The sequence below is a fragment of the Triticum aestivum genome, chromosome 4A (assembly GCF_018294505.1).
Source record: "Triticum aestivum cultivar Chinese Spring chromosome 4A, IWGSC CS RefSeq v2.1, whole genome shotgun sequence".
Lineage (NCBI taxonomy): Eukaryota > Viridiplantae > Streptophyta > Magnoliopsida > Poales > Poaceae > Triticum > Triticum aestivum.
The window spans coordinates 490,486,773-490,507,012 of record NC_057803.1 but is presented as its reverse complement, the minus strand read 5'-3'; the positions used below and the strand labels follow the sequence as shown (position 1 = coordinate 490,507,012).

Sequence of the window (20,240 nt, the reverse complement as noted above, 5' to 3'; positions counted from 1 at the left end):
AACTGGGCCATAAATCGTGGCACGCTGGAGCCGCGCGCATCAATACCGGCCGGTGGCCCGCGCACATGGACGCATGGCCGGCCAGGCTCACCATGGTCCAGGAGAAACTTCTCTCCCCGGCTATTCCCGGAACCGTGCATGGCATTCATGGCCGTGTCCCCGCAAAGATTGAATTGGGAGATCAACTTCTGGGGCTAGGTGGTAGATTCATCAGCTTCGCCGTACTCGACATTTTCTTTCACGTTATAAATCCGAAAGGACGCATGAAGAATCTATCTATGCGACGCATTTCGATCCGATCTCCCACCAGAATCCTCCTCGTAAAATCCTCACTTGGGCTTTCGTGCATGTCTTCAGTAGTACTGCGGTAAATACTGGTCTACGTTGTTGTTCGTGAAATTACGTATTGCTACCTGACACCTGTACTCCAAATATGACAAACTTTCACCTCGGCAAGACCCTCCTACAGCCAAGAGTTCATGCTGCTGCTGCTTCAGTATGCGGTTTTGTACCACTAAATGCTTGGCACCTACTCTTTGCGGTGAGGTCAAATCATCCATGTGTTGGCTGGCCTACGGTTCTACTTCTCCACCGGACGAGAGCTTATAAAACCCCATTAACGCAGCGCAGAGGACCTTGATCCTAGCTCTCTCCTCAGGCCTTTTCTTTCTCTCTCTCTCTCGCGAGCTCCTCGCTCTCTAGATTCTTTTCTAGGATGGGTACTGCCAGCGGTGCCGTGGCCCTGCTGCTGGTGGTGCTAGGAGCCAGCGTCTCCAGCTCCAGTGGGCAGCTGCAGGTGGGGTTCTACTCCAAGTCGTGCCCCAGCGCCGAGTCCACCGTCGCGTCCGTCGTCCGGGGAACCGCCGCCGCCGACTCCACCATCCTCCCCGCCCTCCTCCGGCTCCAGTTCCACGACTGCTTCGTCAGGGTACGCGCGCGCGCTCTCCCTCGGCAGTTCGTCGGGGTAAAGTAATTTGTACCGTGTTGACGTAATGACGTGGGAATTCTCTGTGACGCCTTCTCTCAGGGGTGCGACGCGTCGGTGCTGATCAAGGGCGGGAACAACAACGCGGAGGTGGACAACAACAAGCACCAGGGGCTCCGCGGGATGGACGTCATCGAAAACGCCAAGGCGCAGCTCGAGTCCGAGTGCCCCGGCGTCGTCTCGTGCGCCGACATCGTCGTCCTCGCCGCGCGCGACGCCGTCGCATTCGTGAGTAACATCCTCGCGCGCGCTGCGCATATCGGCATATGCATTTGCATGCGTGGAAAGCGGGAACTGATCGTTTTCGTTGGTGCAGACCGGCGGGCCGTCGTTCGACGTGCCGACGGGGCGCCGCGACGGGAAGGTGTCCAACGTGCGGGACGGCGACGTGCTGCCGGACGTGCGCGACTCCGCCCAGGTGCTCCGCTCCAAGTTCCGCGCCAGCGGCCTCGACGACAAGGACCTCGTCCTCCTCAGCTGTAAGCAAGCAAACCAACCCACCTCTTTCCTTGCGTTCCCTCGATCGATCATGGAGGACCCATGTCCCTACCTAACCCGTCGACGGCCGCATGCACGCAGCGGCGCACACGGTGGGCACAACGGCGTGCTTCTTCATCCAGGACCGGCTCTACAAGTTCCCGCTCCCGGGCGGCGGGCTCGGGTCAGATCCGTCGATCCCGGACGGCTTCCTGTCGGAGCTCAAGTCCCGGTGCGCGCCGGGGGACTCCAACTCGCGCGTCTCCCTGGACCGCGGCAGCGAGCGCGTGTTCGACACCTCCATCCTCCGCAACATCCGCAACGGCTTCGCGGTGATCGCCTCCGACGCCGCGCTCTACAACGACACCAGCACCGTCGACGTGGTGGACTCCTACTCGGGCCTCCTCAGCACCATCTTCGGGCCCTACTTCCGGCAGGACTTCGCGGACTCCATGGTGAAGATGGGCAGCATCGGCGTGCTCACCGGCGCCAGCGGGGAGGTCAGGAAGGTCTGCTCCAAGTTCAACTGAGAGAGACCCATCCATGGATCCAGATTCCATTCATTGCGCTGCCGGCCGGAGTACTGGTACTGGTTGGCTAGCTGGAGATGAAAAGCACTAGCTAGCCCATGCGGACATGCATCTCGTGGGTGCATGGCCCGGTCTCGTGGCGCTTTCATGGCTTTTCTTCTTCTTCAATTTATTGTGTACATGTTATTGAAAAGAGAGAGGGGAAATTTAGTGGATTCATGTGATTCTGGCGCCAAGGTCTAGTACGTACGGCCAAGGATCTGTGCAGTTTTCTCTTTTGCAGCGGCTGGAAGCGAGATTAAATTCATATAGCTAGGGTATATATAAGATGTGCTTCTGTATGCTTGTATGTACACTACACACACCATATGTGCAATTAAGTGGAGGTGTAATTTATGGTCTTGTCTTGGGTAATTATCTGTGCCAACAGCAATTGGAAAGAAGTGTCAAATGTTGCAAAAACAAAATCTTCTTCTGGCATATAGGAGTACTACGTACAATCTTTGTACCACAGTCAAGTGTCGAGGCCGTAGCAGAGATTGTCGTCGTTGCACCATGATATATTGATAGCTCTAGACGACGCGCGAGATCAAAAAAAAAAAATCAGCCACTCAGGGACCTGGGGATTGTCGAGGACCAAATCTCGTTGAAAGAGATCCCAAGGAAATCTTTACTTTCGGGAGGTGCATGGAACTGTAAGGAAGACCTCAGTTAATGCGTTTCTCCTGGGTTTACCAAATTGGCCTAGCTCCTGCTAAGTCACCGCGAAGAAAGAAAACTCCTGTGCATATTCATGTGGTAGAATCCAAGCTGCGGGTGCTGAATGTGTCAGATGGAGGATGCAAATGGGTGGCTGAAACACATATTGAGTAAAAGTGTACTGCCCTGTTGAATGTTGATGGAACGGCCTTTGCTTCTATGCTCTGTTCGGGTAGTTGGCGGAGTAGGAAGTAGGCAGTGTTAGCTGGGTTTGTCTTTATTGGGGACGAGAACTTTTTTTCGCATTGAGTAGCTGCAAATTTAGAGCTAGTATTGCATCAATTCGCCTGTCCCTTAACACTGCAAGTTGTTTTTATCCTCTTTTTTTTGTTAGAACCCTACACTGTTTGATTTTACGCGAGCAGTTGTATGGGTTCTTTTTTTTCTGTTCTTTTTTTGTTTGATTAATCAGATGGCTTAGGAGTTACTCCCTCCGTAGTGATCTGAACACTCTTATATTTCTTTACGGAGAGAGTAGATGAGAATTAGCAAATTTGATAAAATTTAACTGCTGTGAGAAACCAAGAGTCTTTAGAACTAGTACTCAAAAGGTAGAATTAAGTAGTGATTTAACTGCTGTGAGAACTAAGTAGTGATCTGAACACTCTTAGGGGGTGTTTGGTTGAGGGATTTTTTAGTCCCAGAGACTAGAAAAAGTCTCTAAAAAGTCCCTAGAAATCAAACGGGAGGGACTTTTTCTACAGGACTAAAAAAAGACTCTACTGAAGAGTTTTTTTTTATTAGTCCTGGGACTAGAAAAAGTCCTAGGACTTTTGAACGACTGAACCAAACACCCCCTTATACTTTTGTTTCAGCTTCTGGGTCCGGTGTTTGAAACTACATCTGCTACCGTCGGCAGAAGGTAGAGTTCAGTTTCATAAATGCATGATAATGGTTAGCCTAACGAAAGCTGATCGGGCGGCTATTTATGAGTCCACTAGATTGTGCAGTTCAACTGCGATACACGGTGCTGAAGTGCGAACGCCGTGGAGTGTTGGAGTGTTTGGTTACTTCCAAAAGAATTTCCATAACCAAGTAGGTTTGGTTACAAACAAGTGCCTTTACACAAGAAGATCAATGCCTACCCCAAACATCTTCTCTTCTCGGGTGTGTACTGACCATACTAAACAGAAAAAGTTTTTTTTTTGAGGATCTACTAAACAAAAAAAGTAACCCCCATCCTGAAAAACGGGCCTTTTTTTGTGCTGAAAAAACAATACACACCTCCCACGCTCCGTTTTCTCTCCACCCAGTTTTGATGGGTACCCAGTTTAATACGGGTTGAAATGGCTACTGGTGGAAAATAAATTCGATGGAGAAAAGACGAACCAAGCGCGGCCTAAAAGAGGTGCACCACATTGGAGCATTTCTTTTAACCCCTCAAAAGAGGTGCTTAAAAGATAAAAAAAATGAAGTTTTACATGATTATGCATGCATGTGGATCTAAATACTTTTGAAATTTTGTTCAATAATACATTGTACTATACGCTGCACAAAAAAGACAAAATTTCAGCCCAAAATCAACAGAAAGCAAGACTCAAATTTGCATTTTGTCATTTTTTTTATATTTCAGATGCACGCACGTATATTGGTGAATTTTTGGCATGTTATATTGCGGTGTTAAACATGCGTGGACACAAAAATTTGGGTCGTTATTTTGAAAGCTCAATGTGCTAGTGCTCAAATGGCAATTTTCAGCCACAACCCCCCCCCCCCCCCCCCCCCCCACATAGGGATGGCAATGGGTACCCATTACCCAAGTACCCTGCGGGTAAAAACCCTATTAGGGTAAGGCTATGAGACAAAAAATTACTCATGGGTATATAAATAGGGAAAAGTTAAACCCATCGGGTAGAGCGGGTACGGGTATGGGATCGTATAACCCATACCCACATACCCATGTACCCATATAAAATCTGTATGAACTCGAAATTATCTCTAAACTTTGTCATAAATTTGTGAACTCAAAATGTATGACTTATGTGAAGATGTTTCAATGTATTGTTATTCAAGAGAAAGTGATGTTGTTTATTAAGTATGGTGTTGTTTATGATGTGTTGTTGTTTAAAAGTGTGTCTTGCTGTATAATCTGTTGTTTGTTTATAGATTATAATTATATGTTGTCGATTATGACTATTAGGTTGTCAAACTGATGCTTTGCAGACATGGGTAATTTTACCCACGGGTGCCCATCTACCCTGTCGGGTAACGGGTATGGGAAAAAATTATACCCATTAACGGGTATGGGTAAGGGCGATGGGTAAGCTAGAAGCGGATGGGTAAGGGTATGGGGTAGCTCCACCCGTACCCAAACCCTGCGGGTGCCATCCCTACCCCCCCCCCCCCCACACACACATACACACACACAAGTAAAACTACGTGCGCTCTGTGTTTCACTGTATAAATTATAAATTGTATGTCACATGGCATAATATAGTATCTGAAGTTCATAGAATTATATAAGAAAATGTAAAGCCACCCATCATTGTTTCTAAATTGAATTTACAAATTAGTTACACATTTAGATGAATGTTTCCCGTGATGTAATAGTTTGTTCATCTACTTCCTTCATGTCTAAATATAAGTCTTTATAGGGATTTCAATACGAACTACATATATAAGGATGTATATAGACATATTTTAAAGTGTAGATTCACTTATTTTGCTTCGTATGTAGTCCGTATTCGAATCTCTAAAAAGACTTATATTTAGGAACTTGTGGAGTAGTAAGGAAGTATACTCGGCGGCGAATGAGAAAACCATCTTACTTTTTCTCACGGGCGGCTCCAGGCGACTAGGGTTTTCCTACCTCTCGCCGAGCGTCGTCGTTGATCTGCCTCATCTTTCATGACATTAGGGCAATGGAGGCATGGTGGACCCCGACCGGCAGGAAGGCTCCTACTCACTTTTTAGGTGTTTTTTTAGTTTGTTTAGGATTTGCCTGGCGAGGCGGTGGAGGCTCTCTGAAGATGGAATAACCTTCTCTCCGCCCAGCCCCCATCCCGTCGGCGTGCCTACGTCGTCAGAGGGCATGTGGAGGTGTGTCTCCAACGGATCTCGCAGATTGACCTGTTGTTTGTCTTTGATGGATCTGCGGTGTTTGTCTTCGGTGGATCTGCTTGGATCCGGTCTTTGTTCGTCTGCCTTCGTATGTGTACAAGTTGGATCCTTCCGATCTATAATTCTCTTTGTTGGCGAGGGTTGCTATTATGGCGCGCCGGTTATTTGGTGCCTAAGCACGATGACTTTTTTACTGTCTACTACAACAAGGTATGTCAGACTTTGACGAGGGAGAGTCGATGCCAGTGATATGCTTTCGACTCGTTTCAATACTTCTAGCCGTCGTTATATGTCTACGGATATGAAGGTATTTTTATTACTTTTAATGTTCTGTGTACTATGATGATGTTTGATGAATAGATCAAAAGGTTTTCTCCACAATAATAATAATATTTTGTGCTGAAAAAATTATTTGTTACAAATTCTAACTTCTGCAATTATAAGTACTAGTACTACTTCTTCCGTCTCAAAATTTTTGTCTTAAATTTGTCTAGATACGGATGTATCTAATACTAAAGCGTGACTTGATACATCTGAATTTAGACAAATTTAAGATAAGAATTTTAAGACAAAGGGAGTACTTATTATCGTTTCAAAAGAAAAGGAGTTATTTTCTCAAAAAGAAAAGGAGTTATCGTGACGCACACGCATTCCGAGTGGGCGTACCCTTGGACCATTAAATGACAGCGTTAATATAGTCGTTGGCAGCACTCGTTTATTACAAGCACATAATTAGCTAGGCAGGAGATAGCCGCTCTATCAGAAAACGCGGCTGCCAATTAGCGAGGCTGGCCGGCCGGTCGCCGTCCCGATCGACCGATCCCGGGAACAGCGACACGGCGACTGACCGTGGCGCTGTCACCGCCGATGGGTGGCTGTCATGTGATTGGCGTATCGGCGTGATCGGCATACTAAACCGACGATCCTATTCTTGCATGAGAGGTCCTGTGATACTGATCGATCCTATTTTTTTCGTTTCAAAATAGATGATCTAACTTTATGACCTAACTCGTCAGTATATAGTTAGGTCATTTATTTTAAAACAAAGAAAGTACAAGTCTACAATTCGTATTCAACTCGTCAGTGGAATTCGACAAGTTCATGTTACAGAACTTCAGAAAGGCAAAGAGCACAGTAGGCCTAGACTAGTCCCCGTCGGGGGCGCCATCCCAAACCCCCTCTCACACACCGCTAGAGAATTAACATGCTACCATAATGTTTGTCAGTAAAGAAAATCGTGATGTTACAACAGAGAAAATTACGACAACGAAAAATTGTCATGGTGCAGCATAGAGAATTGTCATGTTATATGTTCAGAACATGTCAATGATGCAACAGAGGAATTGCCATGCTACATATGGAGAAAAGTGCTCACATGAGTTAGGAATTGCAATGCTACAACATAGGATTTTTTTTTTGCGGGTAAACTCTTATACTCCCTTCGTTTCAAAATATAGTGTGTCCGCGCTTTCCTAAGTTCAACTTTCACCATAAATTTAACCAACGAGACCGACTGCGGCAGGAGCAAAAATTATATAATTGAAAACTTCTTTTAAATACGAATTCACTGGTATAACTTTTGCTCCTGCCGCAGTCGGTCTCGTTGGTTAAATTTATGGTCAAAGTTGAATCATGGGAACTGATGACGCATTATATTTTGGAACGGAGGGAGTATTACTCAATAATACAATATAGAGAATTGTCATGGTGCAACACAGAAAATTTCCACCATGTTCAGGAATTGTCCTACTATAACAGCGAAAAAATGTCATCTTTTATGAAAGGAGTTGCCATGCCATTACATAAATAGTTGTCATGTGTAAAATCCAAAAAACACAAAATCCGCCATGTTGTAGCAGATATAGTTGCCGTGTGTAGATAGCTAATAGATACTCCCTCTGGTCCTTTTTAGTCTGCATCTAAGTTTTGTCTGAAGTCAAAGCATCTCTACTTTGACCAAACTTATAGAAAAAATATCAACATTTACAATGCCAAATCAATATTGTTAGATTCATTATGAAATGTAATTTTATGGAATATATATTCAGTATGGTAGATGTGTTGATAATTTTTAATATATATTTGTTCAAATTTTGTAAAGTTTGACTTGACCCAAATCTAATACGCGGAGTAAAAAAGACCGGAGGGAGTAGCTAATTATTGAAAATCTAAATTGGACAAAAAATTACCATCTGAATGGATTGAAGGGAGACAATAAAAAAACAATATTGAATGATGCAGGCCGTGTCGAGCAAAAAAGAGTGCTATAGCGAACGTTTGCACCGTTTGCTCTAGAGGGTATGTGTAAGTGCATCTAGTGCCCCTTAGTGATTTTGGTATATTAAAGACTTATAGGTTAAGGAACTAATGTGTTTTTAAGTGTACACATGTCTATAAGTCTATGAGGAGTTTGATATTTACAGAGAAAGTCGATCCCTAAAAATGAAGTTCTTCGACTGAAGACTTTGAATTTCTAAAGACTTTCTGAAGACTTTGGAAGTGAAGAAATTGGTGCAATCCTGAAGACTTGGTGTTCATTCGAGGAACATGAAGCATGAAGACTTTTTTGTTTTCGTAGTTTCATTTTCTCTTTTTTGAGTCATAGGAAACACCGTACTGTTAAAGGGGTCGAGGAAATACTAATGAAAAATTTTCATGTGATGCTCAACTCAAAATCCTACACCTACCAATCCCTTCGAGTGAAGTCATTGAAAATCTCATACAGTTCAGTCATATTCTTCAGTGACAGAGACGAAGTTCTTCTGGTCTCTGAGGAATTTGTTCTGACTGATAGGAATTCGCCAGTGCGGATTGCCTACATAGTGAGAAACATGATAGTCCTGAGGAATTTGATACTCAAATTTCTGACCGTTGTTGTGCTATGCGCCAGCTGTCCCAAAATATCTACCCACCTAACGGTCATATCATTGAAGGGCATTTATGTCTTATCATGTCGGGCTGCTCCCTAGGCTATAATAGCCACCCCTACAACCATTAGTTGGTTGGCTGCTCGAGAGAAACTGACACTTGTCATTTGGGAGCATCCCATCCTCCGAGGACTTTAAGCGAAAATCATCAAGTGAGGAAAACCCAAACCCAAACACCTACAAACCCCAAGTGATTGAGCATCACTGAAGAGATTGATCATGTGTAGATCCGACGCTTGTTACCTTTGAAGACTGTGCTTCTTCTAGACGGTTAGGCGTCAAGGTCTAGAGCATCCAAGAGGAATTGTGGATCGCCGAGTGGCCAAGTTTATGAAGCTCCGGAAGTCACCTGAAGACTTACCACGAGTGACTGGGCGAGGTCTGCGTGACCTTAGTTCAAGGATAATATAGTGAGGACTGTGTGCCCGGGACTGTGTGTCCTCAGGTTTAAATACCTAGCCGCTCCAACCAGATGTACAACTGAGACAGCAGTTGGAACTGGTCTACTAAATCATTGTCTTCACCAAGCTCACTGGTTCTATTTCCTCAACTCTTTCATTTCCTCATAACTGTGTTGAGTGCTTGTTCGTATCTGTGTTTGAAGACTTTGACTGAAGACTTTCTCAATTTCCTCGGTTCAATTTCTTCAGTCTGTTTGTCTTCATCATGTGTTATCCCGTGCTCACGTTTTCTGTACTCTGTGTTTGTCTTCAATTCATCATGATGACTATGCTTGTGTTCTGTTATGTTTACTTTTGAGTACTTATTCCGCTGCTAGTAGTTCTTCGCTAAGGAATTTCCCCACCTGCAAATTCCTAAGTGAAGAATTCATAAAAATCGCCTATTCACCCCCCTCTAGTCGATATAATGCACTTTCAATTGGTATCAGAGCAAGGTACTCCCTTGTTCTGTGTGATTTTGGTTTAACCGCCTGGAGTTTTAGTTATGTCGACCACAGGAATGAAGACTGTGTCATGCCCCATCTTTAACGGTCACGAGTATCCCAAGTGGAAGGCCATGATGAAGAAGCGCCTCATGGCGATGAACAGCGAGCTGTGGACCGTCACTGAGATTGGTCTGACCGATCTGTGCAAGATGGCGGAAGCTGATGACATTCGCAAGTACACTCTTCTCAACCTCACGGCGAAGGATGTCATCTGCTCCTGTCTGTCTCAAAATCAGTTCAGGAATATCATGCATCTCGATCATGCGAAGCTTATCTGGGACCGTCTCTCTGAGGTCTATGAAGGTCATCGAACCCGTCATGATCCTTGGTTTGAGGACTTCAAGGAATCTCTCAAAGCGATGACATTCGAACCAGAATCATCATCTTCTGCATCATGCCTTATGGAAAAAAATGCTAAGGTAACTCAATGCTATCTATCTGAATCCAATGATGATGAATCTGGTGATGAATTTGGACCCAGCTATGTCAAACTTGCTTCCCTTGTCACTAAACAACAAAGAACTTTGGAAAAAGTTCAATACAAGCTAAATAAGAGTGATGATATGTTGGGAGAAGAAATGGATCAGTCCAAAGCTTTGGCTGGGAGTCTTCAGAGGCTTCAGTCTAAGTTTGACACCCTTCAAGGTCATCGTAACACTCTCTTATCTGATCATGAGAAGCTTTCATATGAATTTATTCAAAGAAAGCAAGATCTTGAAAAGCTAAGAGAGAGTTATGAAGATCTTCAGAAGGAGCATGATTCATTACTTGCTCAACAAATCAGCGCTTCTCGGGAAGAATTTGTTCCTCCATGCTTGAAGTGCATTGAACGTGAAACTGCTAATTCTTCACCAGAATGTTCAAATGCTGCTAATGTTTCAAATTCTTCACATGCCTCTGCTAACACTAATTCCTCATCTCAGGACACTTCTAGTATCACTGACGATGCAGGGCTGAAGGAATTGTACATGACAGGCATGTACAAAAGCCTCAAAGGGCATCAGACTCTTTGTGATGTGCTTAAAAAGCAGATCCTCAACAGGAACCCTAGGAAAGAGGGTATTTCCTTTGAGAGGAAACTCAATGCTGATGGTACATATTGGAAGCCTGAGCAGTACCCCAAAATCTCATGGGTTGTCGCAAAGGGACCTCCAGTTGATCCATCTAACTTATCTAGCTTTGCATGTGAATCTCCTCATTCTGATGATGAGTCATTGGACTCCAACTATAAACTGTTCAAAAAACAGAATGGTGAAATATTTGCTAGATATGTTGGTACTAACTGCAGGAATAGTCCTCCTATGAAGAAAATCTGGGTTCCCAAAAGGTGCCTTGAAAGTCTTCAGGTGAATGTCCTCAGGACACCACCTGTGAAAAATAGGAACCCTAGATCAAATTCTTCGTATGGACAAAATTCCTCAAAAGGATCAAAGTTCTCATATGAATATCATCGTGCTAACAACTCTGTTTCGCAGGGAAGAGCTAAGGGCTATGAATATAAGCATTATTATTCTAATCATTATGTTCATAAGTCCTCGAAGAATTTCTTTCCTTATTCATATGCTTATCCGAACTCCTTTTATGTGAAACGAAATGGACTGGCTTCTATGCCACCTTTCTCGTATGGAGCTCGCAGAGTGATGAACTCTTTGCCACCCCTTCAGATGTGGGTGGTGAAGAAAAAGAACTAATCTTTTCTGTAGGGTCAGGTCTCCAGACGTACGTAATCGTCTGAAGAATTTGCTCGAGACCTGAGTGTGCCTGAAAGGACGCAGGCTAATCATGAAGAAATGAAATTTCATTTCTCACGTCCTCATACTGCTTTATCTGTTCTCTTGCTTGATGAAATTGATCTGATGAATTGATGTCATATTCTTCACTGATGAAGTATATGAGTTCGTAAGTTGCACTAATTCATATGCAGGATGATAAACCCAAAGCCACTGAGTGGGTCCTCGATAGTGGATGTACAAATCACATGACTGGTGACAAGAATCTATTGATGGATGCTCCCTTATCACCATCACATCTGAAGCATATCATCTTCGCTGACAAAGGCAAAAGTCAGGTATTGGGTCTAGGTAAGGTTGCGATCTCAAAGGATCGACACATGGACAAAGTCATGCTTGTCGAGTCCTTAGGATACAACCTCATGTTTGTCTCAATGCTTTGCGATCTTGATATGGTAGTTGTCTTTGGCAAGTATCGTTGTGTTGTGATCATGAAAGCTGACAATTCCAAAGTCTTCGAAGGCTTTAGGAGAGGAGACTTGTATATTGTTGATTTCTCTACAGGACCACAACCAACCGTGTGTCTACTTGCAAAAGCTTCAGAAGGCTGGCTTTGGCATCGACGACTTGGTCATGCAGGCATGAGGAATTTGCACACGCTTGCGAAGAAGAAGCATGTCATTGGCATCGAGAATGTCAAATTCCTCAAGGATCACTTATGCGGAGCCTGTGAAGCTGGGAAGATGACAAAGGCTAAGCATCCAGCGAAGACTATCATGACCACCACTCGTCCATTTGAATTGCTTCACATGGATCTCTTCGGTCCTAACCATTATTCTACAGTCTCAAATGATGCATCTCAATATGGCTTTGTAATTGTTGATGATTACTCTTGATACACATGGGTACACATTGTTACTTACAAACATGAAGTGCAGGAAGTCTTCAAACGATTTTCCTCGAGGGCTTCAACCAATTTTGGTGTGAAGATCAAGCACATCAAAGGTGACAATGGAACTGAGTTCAAGAATTCTGGTCTTGATGACTATCTTGATGAACTTGGTATCACTCATGAGTTATCTGCTCCTTATACTCCTCAGCAGAATGGCGTCGTGGAGCGCAAGAACAGGACTCTTGCTGAGATGGCTCGCACTATGCTTGATGAATACAAAACACCTCGTCATTTCTGGATTGAGACAATTGATACTGCGTGCCACATCATCAACAGAGTATATCTTCACTATTTTTCAAGAAGACTGCCTATGAACTCCTCACTGATAAGAAACCCAATGTAAGTTACTCCAAAGTCTTTGGTGCTAAATGTTGGATTAGAGATCCTCATCACAACTCAAAATTTGCACCGAAAGCACATGAAGATTTTATGCTTGGTTACGGAAAGGACTCGCACACCTACAGAGTTTTCAACAACGTTCTTCACAAGGTTTTTGAAACTGTAGATGTACGGTTCGATGAAACTAATGACTCGCAAAGAGAGCACCTACCTTCTGTGATAGATGAACCAGCACCTGAGGAAACTATCAAGTCCAAGGCTACTGAGGATGTCATTCCTACTGAAGAATTTGCTGAAGAATTCATTCCAGAACATGAAGAACGTTGAGCTAATGCACCTGAAGAAAATACTAAAGAAAATGCTGCTGAAGAAAATGCTGATCAAATTCCTCAACGACAACCAGCTCATCCTCGCGTTGCAAAAGAAGTGCAAGTTGAAAAGATCATCAATGACATTAAAGCGTCGGGTCCTCTAACATGCTCAAAAGCTTCACATTTATCTAACTTTTGTGGGCACTATGCTTTTGTCTCTATCACAGAGCCCACTAAGGTAGATGAAGCATTTCTGGAGCCTGCGTGGATTCAGGCCATGCAAGAAGAATTATATCAGTTCGAGCTCAACAACGTCTGGGAACTGGTCAAACGTCCAGATCCTCGCAAGCACAATATCATTGGCACAAAATGGATCTATCACAATAAGCAAGACGAAAATGGCCTTATGATAAGGAATAAGGCACGACTTGTAGCTCAAGGCTACACACAGGTTGAAGGAATTGATTTCGATGAAACTTTTGCACCTGTTGCTAGACTTGAGGCTATTCGCATATTACTTGCTTATGCTAACCATCATGATATCACTCTATATCAAATGGATGTGAAAAGTGCATTCCTCAATGGTAAGCTTGAGGAAGAAGTGTATGTTGCTCAACCCCCAGGTTTTGAAGATCCAAAGCATCCTGACAAAGTCTTCAGACTCAATAAGGCCCTCTATGCCCTCAAGCAGGCCCCATGAGCGTGGTATGATACTTTGAAGGAATTCCTTATGAAGAAAGGCTTCAAACCCGGTTCACTCGACCCTACTCTTTTCACTAAATCTTATGATGGTGAATTGTTTGTGTGCCAAATATATGTTAATGATATTATCTTTGGCTATACTGACCAACGTTATACTGATGAATTTGGTTATATGATGAGGGAGGAATATGAAATGTCTATGATGGGAGAATTGAAATTATTCTTAGGTCTTCAAATTCGTCAACAATGCAATGGCATATTCATATCTCAGGAGAAATATCTCAAGGATGTACTGAGGAAATTTGGCATGCAAGATTGCAAAGGCGTCAAAATTCCTATGCCCACAAATGGCCATCTATGCACTGATGAAAATGGTATTGACTTCGATCAAAAGGTATACCGCTCCATGATTGGTTCTTTATTGTACTTATGTGCATCTAGGCCAGATATTATGCTTAGTGTTTGCATGTGTGCCCGATTTCAAGCTACACCGAAGGAATCACACCATGAGGCTGTGAAGCATATTCTTCGATATCTAGCTCACACACCAACACTTGGATTATGGTACCCCAAGGGCTCGGCTTTTGATCTCATTGGATATTCTTACTCTGACTATGCTGGTGATCGTGTGGACCACAAGTCAACATCTGGTACATGTCATTTCCTTGAACGATCTTTGGTCTGTTGGTCCTCGAAGAAACAGAACTGCATATCACTATCTACTTCTGAAGCTGAGTACATTGCTGCTGGTTCTTGCTGTGCTCAATTGCTATGGATGAAGCAAACTCTCAAGGACTACGACGTCAACATGAAGAATGTGCCTCTCTTCTGTGACAATGAGAGTGCCATCAAGATTGCTCACAACCCAGTTCGGCACTCGAAGACAAAGGACATTCAGATTCGTCATCATTTTCTTCGTGATCACGTGTTGAAGGGTGACATTTCTATTGAGCATGTGAAGACTGAAGAACAACTAGCCGATATCTTCACAAAGCCCTTGGATGAGAAGAGATTTAGCAAGTTGCGGTGTGAGCTAAATATCTTAGAATCTTCGAATGTTCTTTGAAAAGGACACTCATCCTAACACTTATGCAAAATTGATGACTTAGATGTGCAACACATGAAGAAACATTTTTCTTCAATCAATGAAGAATAACACTCTAAGTGTGAAGAAATTAATAAAGAATTTGATTCTCAGAACCCTACGACAACTATACGCGGTGTGTGAAATCATCATTCTTATACGGTGGGTCACGCCACCACCAAAAGTTGAAATTCCTCAGTTGTTCAGATTCTTCAACTTTGCATTGTCTTCTCTATTTTCGTCGTTTTTCTTCATTGGCTATATATATATATGTGAGTTTATGTCCTCTACAACATTCAATTATGGCTATTTCTTCAAGTTGGTTTTTCTGCTAAGTGAATTTTATCGGACCCTTCCCCCTCTATGCTATACTCAACCAAGTCTGTTCACAAATTCTTTATGTGTGTTCTATTTGAAACTCGTTCAAAATCTTCACTGTGTCCTTGTCAGCTGAAGAAATTGTGAACGGAACTTTAAAACCCATCTTATAAATTTTTGGCTTTGCCGCTCAAACTGTTCCGCATCCCACAATATACTTATCCATTCATCCATGATCGCACATGATCTCCACTTCTCAGTACATGGGTGACACATGTCAAGCGAATGAGAAGGGTCAGGGGCACGTTCGTCCAAATTCTTCGGGCGAATAGTTTTTCACCGTGGCTATAAATACCCCCTTCCCCTTCCTCACTTCCTTTACTCCGCTCGACCTCTCTCCGGCTCGAGCTTCTCAAACCCTAGCGCCACCGCTACATCATCGTCGCCGGTGAGGAAAAGCTTCACTGCCTCGACCTCATCGCCGTCGTACTCGCGCCGGCTGCGGAAATCTTCACTCCACCGCCGCCGTAGCTGTCTTCCTCCGCCAAGTTAGGGCGTGGAAGATCTGCACTGACGAACTTCACATCTCCACATTCCAGTTCGTCGTGTTCTTTGTCTAGGGTAATTAAAAGTTACTTTTACTGCCCTCTTTGATTCAAATGATTTCTACAAAATCCTCAAAGGTGTTTTTCTTCATATCTTCACACACTATAACACCTCACATGTCATCTATTCTTGATTCGTTTCTCTAAGCTATGTTTTTCTTCAAGATTCCTCAAATGTGTGGATTTTCAATCTATACATCTCTTGGACCTAAGACAAAGAACGTTTAGTGAAATTCTTCAAGACTCATCTGGTCAAATTCCTCAAACTTGTTCTTTATAAAAAAAACCTTCTGAGAACGCATATGACCTCTCCAAATTCCTTGCAACTATACTCTGTTCACAGGTACTCATGTCAGCTGCTGAATCACTAGGTTCTCATCAACTTAACTCATTTGCAGCGTTCCTCGAAGAAAAGTTGCATAACTCTTCAGAGAATTCAATTGTTCAAATTCCTCAACTGAAGAAAATGGCTGATGGTAAGAAGCCATGATGACCCACAAGTATAGGGGATCTATCGTAGTCCTTTCGATAAGTAAGAGTGTCGAACCCAACGAGGAGCAGAAGGAAATGATAAGCTGTTTCTAGCAAGGTATTCTTAGCAAGTACTGAAATAAGTGGTAACAAATAGTTTTGTGATAGGATAGTTTGTAACGAGCAACAAGTAACAAAAGTAAACAAAGTGCAGAAAGGTGGCCCAATCCTTTTTGTAGCAAAGGACAAGCCTGGACAAACTCTTATATAAAGAAAAGCGCTCCCGAGGACACATGGGAATATCGTCAAGCTAGTTTTCATCACGCTCATATGATTCGCGTTCGGTACTTTGATAATTTGGTATGTGGGTGGACCGGTGCTTGGGTGCTGCCCTTACTTGGACAAGCATCCCACTTATGATTAACCTCTGTCGCAAGCATCCGCAACTACAACAAAAGTATTAAGGTAAACCTAACCATAGCATGAAACATGTGGATCCAAATCAGCCCCTTACGAAGCAACGCATAAACTAGGGTTTAAGCTTCTGTCACTCTAGCAACCCATCATCTACTTATTACTTCCCAATGCCTTCCTCTAGGCCCAAATAATGGTGAAGTGTCATGTAGTCGACATTCACATAACACCACTAGAGGAGAGACAACATACATCTCATCAAAATATCAAACGAATACCAAATTCACATGACTACTAATAGCAAGACTTCTCCCATGTCCCCAGGAACAAACGTAACTACTCACAAAGCATAAACATGTTCATAATCAGAGGGGTATTAATATGCATATAGGATCTGAACATATGATCTTCCACCAATTAAACCAACAAGCATCAACTACAAGGAGTAATTAACACTACTAGCAACCTACTAGCACCAATCCTGGACTTGGAGACAAGAATTGGATACAAGAGATGAACTAGGGTTTTGAGAGGAGATGGTGCTGATGAAGATATTGATGGAGATTGCCCTCTCCCGATGAGAGGAGCGTTGGTGATGACGATGGCGATGATTTCCCCCTCCGGGAGGCAAGTTTCCCCGGCAAAACAGCCACCAGAACCCTAGATTGGTTCCGCCTCATGGCGGCGGAGTTTCGTCCGAGAAGATGGCTTCTTATTTTTTCCCATCGAAAGACTTCATATAGCAGAAGATGATCACCGGAGGGCCACCAGGGGGCCCACAAGGTAGGGGGGCGCGCCCCCACCCTCGTGGTCAGGGTGTGCCCCCCTGGTGAAGTTCTTGCTCTCAGTATTTTTTTATATATTTGGAAAACATCTTCCATGGAGTTTTAGGACTTTTGGAGCTGTGTAGAATAGGTCTCTAATATTTGCTCGTTTTCCAGCCCAGAATCCCAACTGCCGACATTCTCCCTCTTTATGTAAAATAAGAGAGAATAGGCATAAGTATTGTGACATAATGTGTAATAACAGCCCATAATGCAATAAATATCGATATAAAAGCATGATGCAAAATGGACGTATCAACTCCCCCAAGCTTAGAGCTCGCTTGTCCTCAAGCGAAAAGCAGAAATCGAAAAATATGTCCACATGTTTAGAGATAGAGGTGTCGATAAAAATAAAATACGAACATGAGGGCATCATGATCATTCTTAGAACAACAACTTATATAATTCTTGCCATATGATTTCTTATGCTAGAGTAATAATTCAATCACAATCTCAAGTATGAATAGTAAACTTCATTGAAAACTAACAAACTATAATCTCAGTCATTGGAGCAATTGCAATTTATCATAACATAAGAAAGAGTCAATGTATAAGAGCTTTTCAGCAAGTCCACATACTCAACTATCATATGGTATTTCACAATTGCCGACACTCACGCAATACTTATGGGTATGGAGTTTTAATCGGACACAGAGAAAGATAGGGGCTTATAGTTTTGCCTCCCAACGTTTTACCTCGAGGGTAATGTCAACAATAATAGTTCATGAAAACTCACATCCAATTAGCCATATATACCAGGATCTTTCCAACATACCGTGCTTGCCAAAGGATAAAATGTAAAAAGGAAGGGTGAAGATCACCATGACTCTTATGCAATGTAGGAGATAAAAGTAAAAGATAGGCCCATCGCAGAGGGAAGCAGAGGTTGTTATGCACTTTTATGGTTGGATGCACAAAATCTTAATGCGAAAGAACGTCACTTTATATTTCCACTTGTGATATGGACTTTTATTATGCAGTCTGTCGCCTTTATTTCTTCCATATCACACAATCATATCAAGCTTATTTTCTCCCACACTAATAAGTCATACATATTTAGAGATCAATTTTTATTGCTTGCACCGATGACATCTTACTTGGAGGATCTTACTCAATCCATAGGTAGGTATCATGGACTCTCATGGCAAAACTGGTTTAAGGGTATTTGGAAGCACAAGTAGTATTTCTACTTGGTGCAATGAATTTGTCTAGCATGAGGGGGAAAGGCAAGCTCAACATGTTGGAGGATCCAAGAAAATATAATTTATCTCATATGTAAGAAAACATAACCCATTACGTTGTCTTCCCTGTCCAATGTCAACTCTTTTAGCATGTCATATTTTAATGAGTGCTCACAATCATAAAAGATGTCCAAGATAGTATATTTATATGTGAATACCTCTCTTTCTTTATTACTTCCTATTAATTGCAACGATGACCAAAACTATGTTTGTCAACTCTCAACAACTTTTATTCATCATACTTTTTCTATGTGAGCTCATTACTCTCCATAAGGCTCACATGATCTCTTTGTTTCTTTTTATTTCTTTCTCTTTTCTTTTATTTCTTTTGGATCATGGCAAAATAATCAAGCCCTTGACTCAACACTAATCTTTATTATATAGCTCACGGACTCGATTACATAGAAGGATTTATAAAGCAAAACTCACAACTAGATCATACTAAGAACTTTTATTCTACTAGATCAAAATATTACCAAAAGGATCGAACTAAGAAAAACGGTAAAGATAAAAGTGATGGTGATACGATACCGGGGCACTCCCCCAAGCTTGGCAGTTGCCAAGTGGAGTGCCCATACCCAGGTGATTATGTCTCCTTTGTTGGTGAAGAAGGTGGAGTTGTTGATGATGGATAGTCGCACATCGAGCATAGGAGGTCTTCTAACTTGCGGATAATGCCCTTGAGTGTGATGATATGCTCCTTCAACAAAATATTTTCACGTGTGAGATACTTATTTTGTATACGAGCTAACTCAATCATCTTGAAAGCTTCGATTTCTATTGGGTAAGAAGATTGTGATCTAGTTGAAGGGTGTCTTCTGTTGCCGGAACTTGGTCCTCCATGGCCTTCTTGATCCCTTCATCCTTGTTGATCTCCATAGGTTCTTCTCTCTTCAGCTCTATCTTCATTAGCCAAGCATTGTTGCCCTCATTGTTGGAGGAGGAGGGAGACGACATAGTGCCTAGCCTTGACAACCCTGACAGAAAACAGCTCGAAACAAAGACAGGAGATTTTTGCGTGATACGGGAGTCAAAAACCCCGGGGGATTATATAATGAATTTTTACCGACCAAAATATGTGTCGTGTACGAAAACGGAGTCCGGAGAGCACACGAGGTGCCCACGAGGTAGGGGGGCGCGCCTAGTAGGGTAGGGCGCGCCCTCCACCCTCGTGGAGACCTCGTGTCCTTCCCGGACCGCTTCTTATTTTTCTATTTTTCTAAATATTCCAAAACGGAGAAATATTGCCTTAAAAACTGTTTTGGAGTCAGTTTACTTACCGTACCACATACCTATTCCTTTTCGGAGTCTGAAACATTCCGGAAAGTGTCCCTTATGTATTCCTCAGGGGTTACGGTTTCAATAACATTAGTTTCGACATTTATGGGATTACCTGAGATATAGTGTTTGATTCTTTGACCGTTCACCACCTTCGGATTTGTGCCTTCGAAGTTGTTGATTTTTATGGCACCGGAACGATAGACCTCCTCGATAACGTAAGGGCCTTCCCACTTAGAGAGAAGTTTTCCTGCAAAAAATCTTAAACGAGAGTTGTATAGCAATAC

At 42.9% G+C, this 20,240-nt stretch overlaps 1 protein-coding gene across 1 annotated transcript; it reads left to right on the top strand.

Moving 5' to 3' along the window:
• Positions 1-628: 628 nt before the first annotated feature.
• On the top strand, positions 629-2,394 carry LOC123086537 (peroxidase 43). Its single transcript, XM_044508294.1, has 4 exons — positions 629-928; positions 1,028-1,213; positions 1,302-1,464; positions 1,565-2,394. Exons 1-4 carry the CDS (start codon positions 716-718, stop codon positions 1,990-1,992), a joined length of 990 nt encoding a protein of 329 aa, XP_044364229.1. The 5' UTR covers positions 629-715; the 3' UTR covers positions 1,993-2,394.
• Positions 2,395-20,240: the final 17,846 nt, after the last annotated feature.

What these genes read in the sequence shown, in the direction of transcription:
- LOC123086537 (XM_044508294.1), top strand. Translation starts at nt 716, where the DNA reads ATGGGTACTGCCAGCGGTGCCGTGGCCCTGCTGCTGGTGGTGCTAGGA. An exon ending in TCCACGACTGCTTCGTCAGG is followed by an intron (nt 929 to 1,027) that starts GTACGCGCGCGC and finishes GCCTTCTCTCAG; the next exon opens with GGGTGCGACGCGTCGGTGCT. An exon ending in CGCGCGACGCCGTCGCATTC is followed by an intron (nt 1,214 to 1,301) that starts GTGAGTAACATC and finishes TCGTTGGTGCAG; the next exon opens with ACCGGCGGGCCGTCGTTCGA.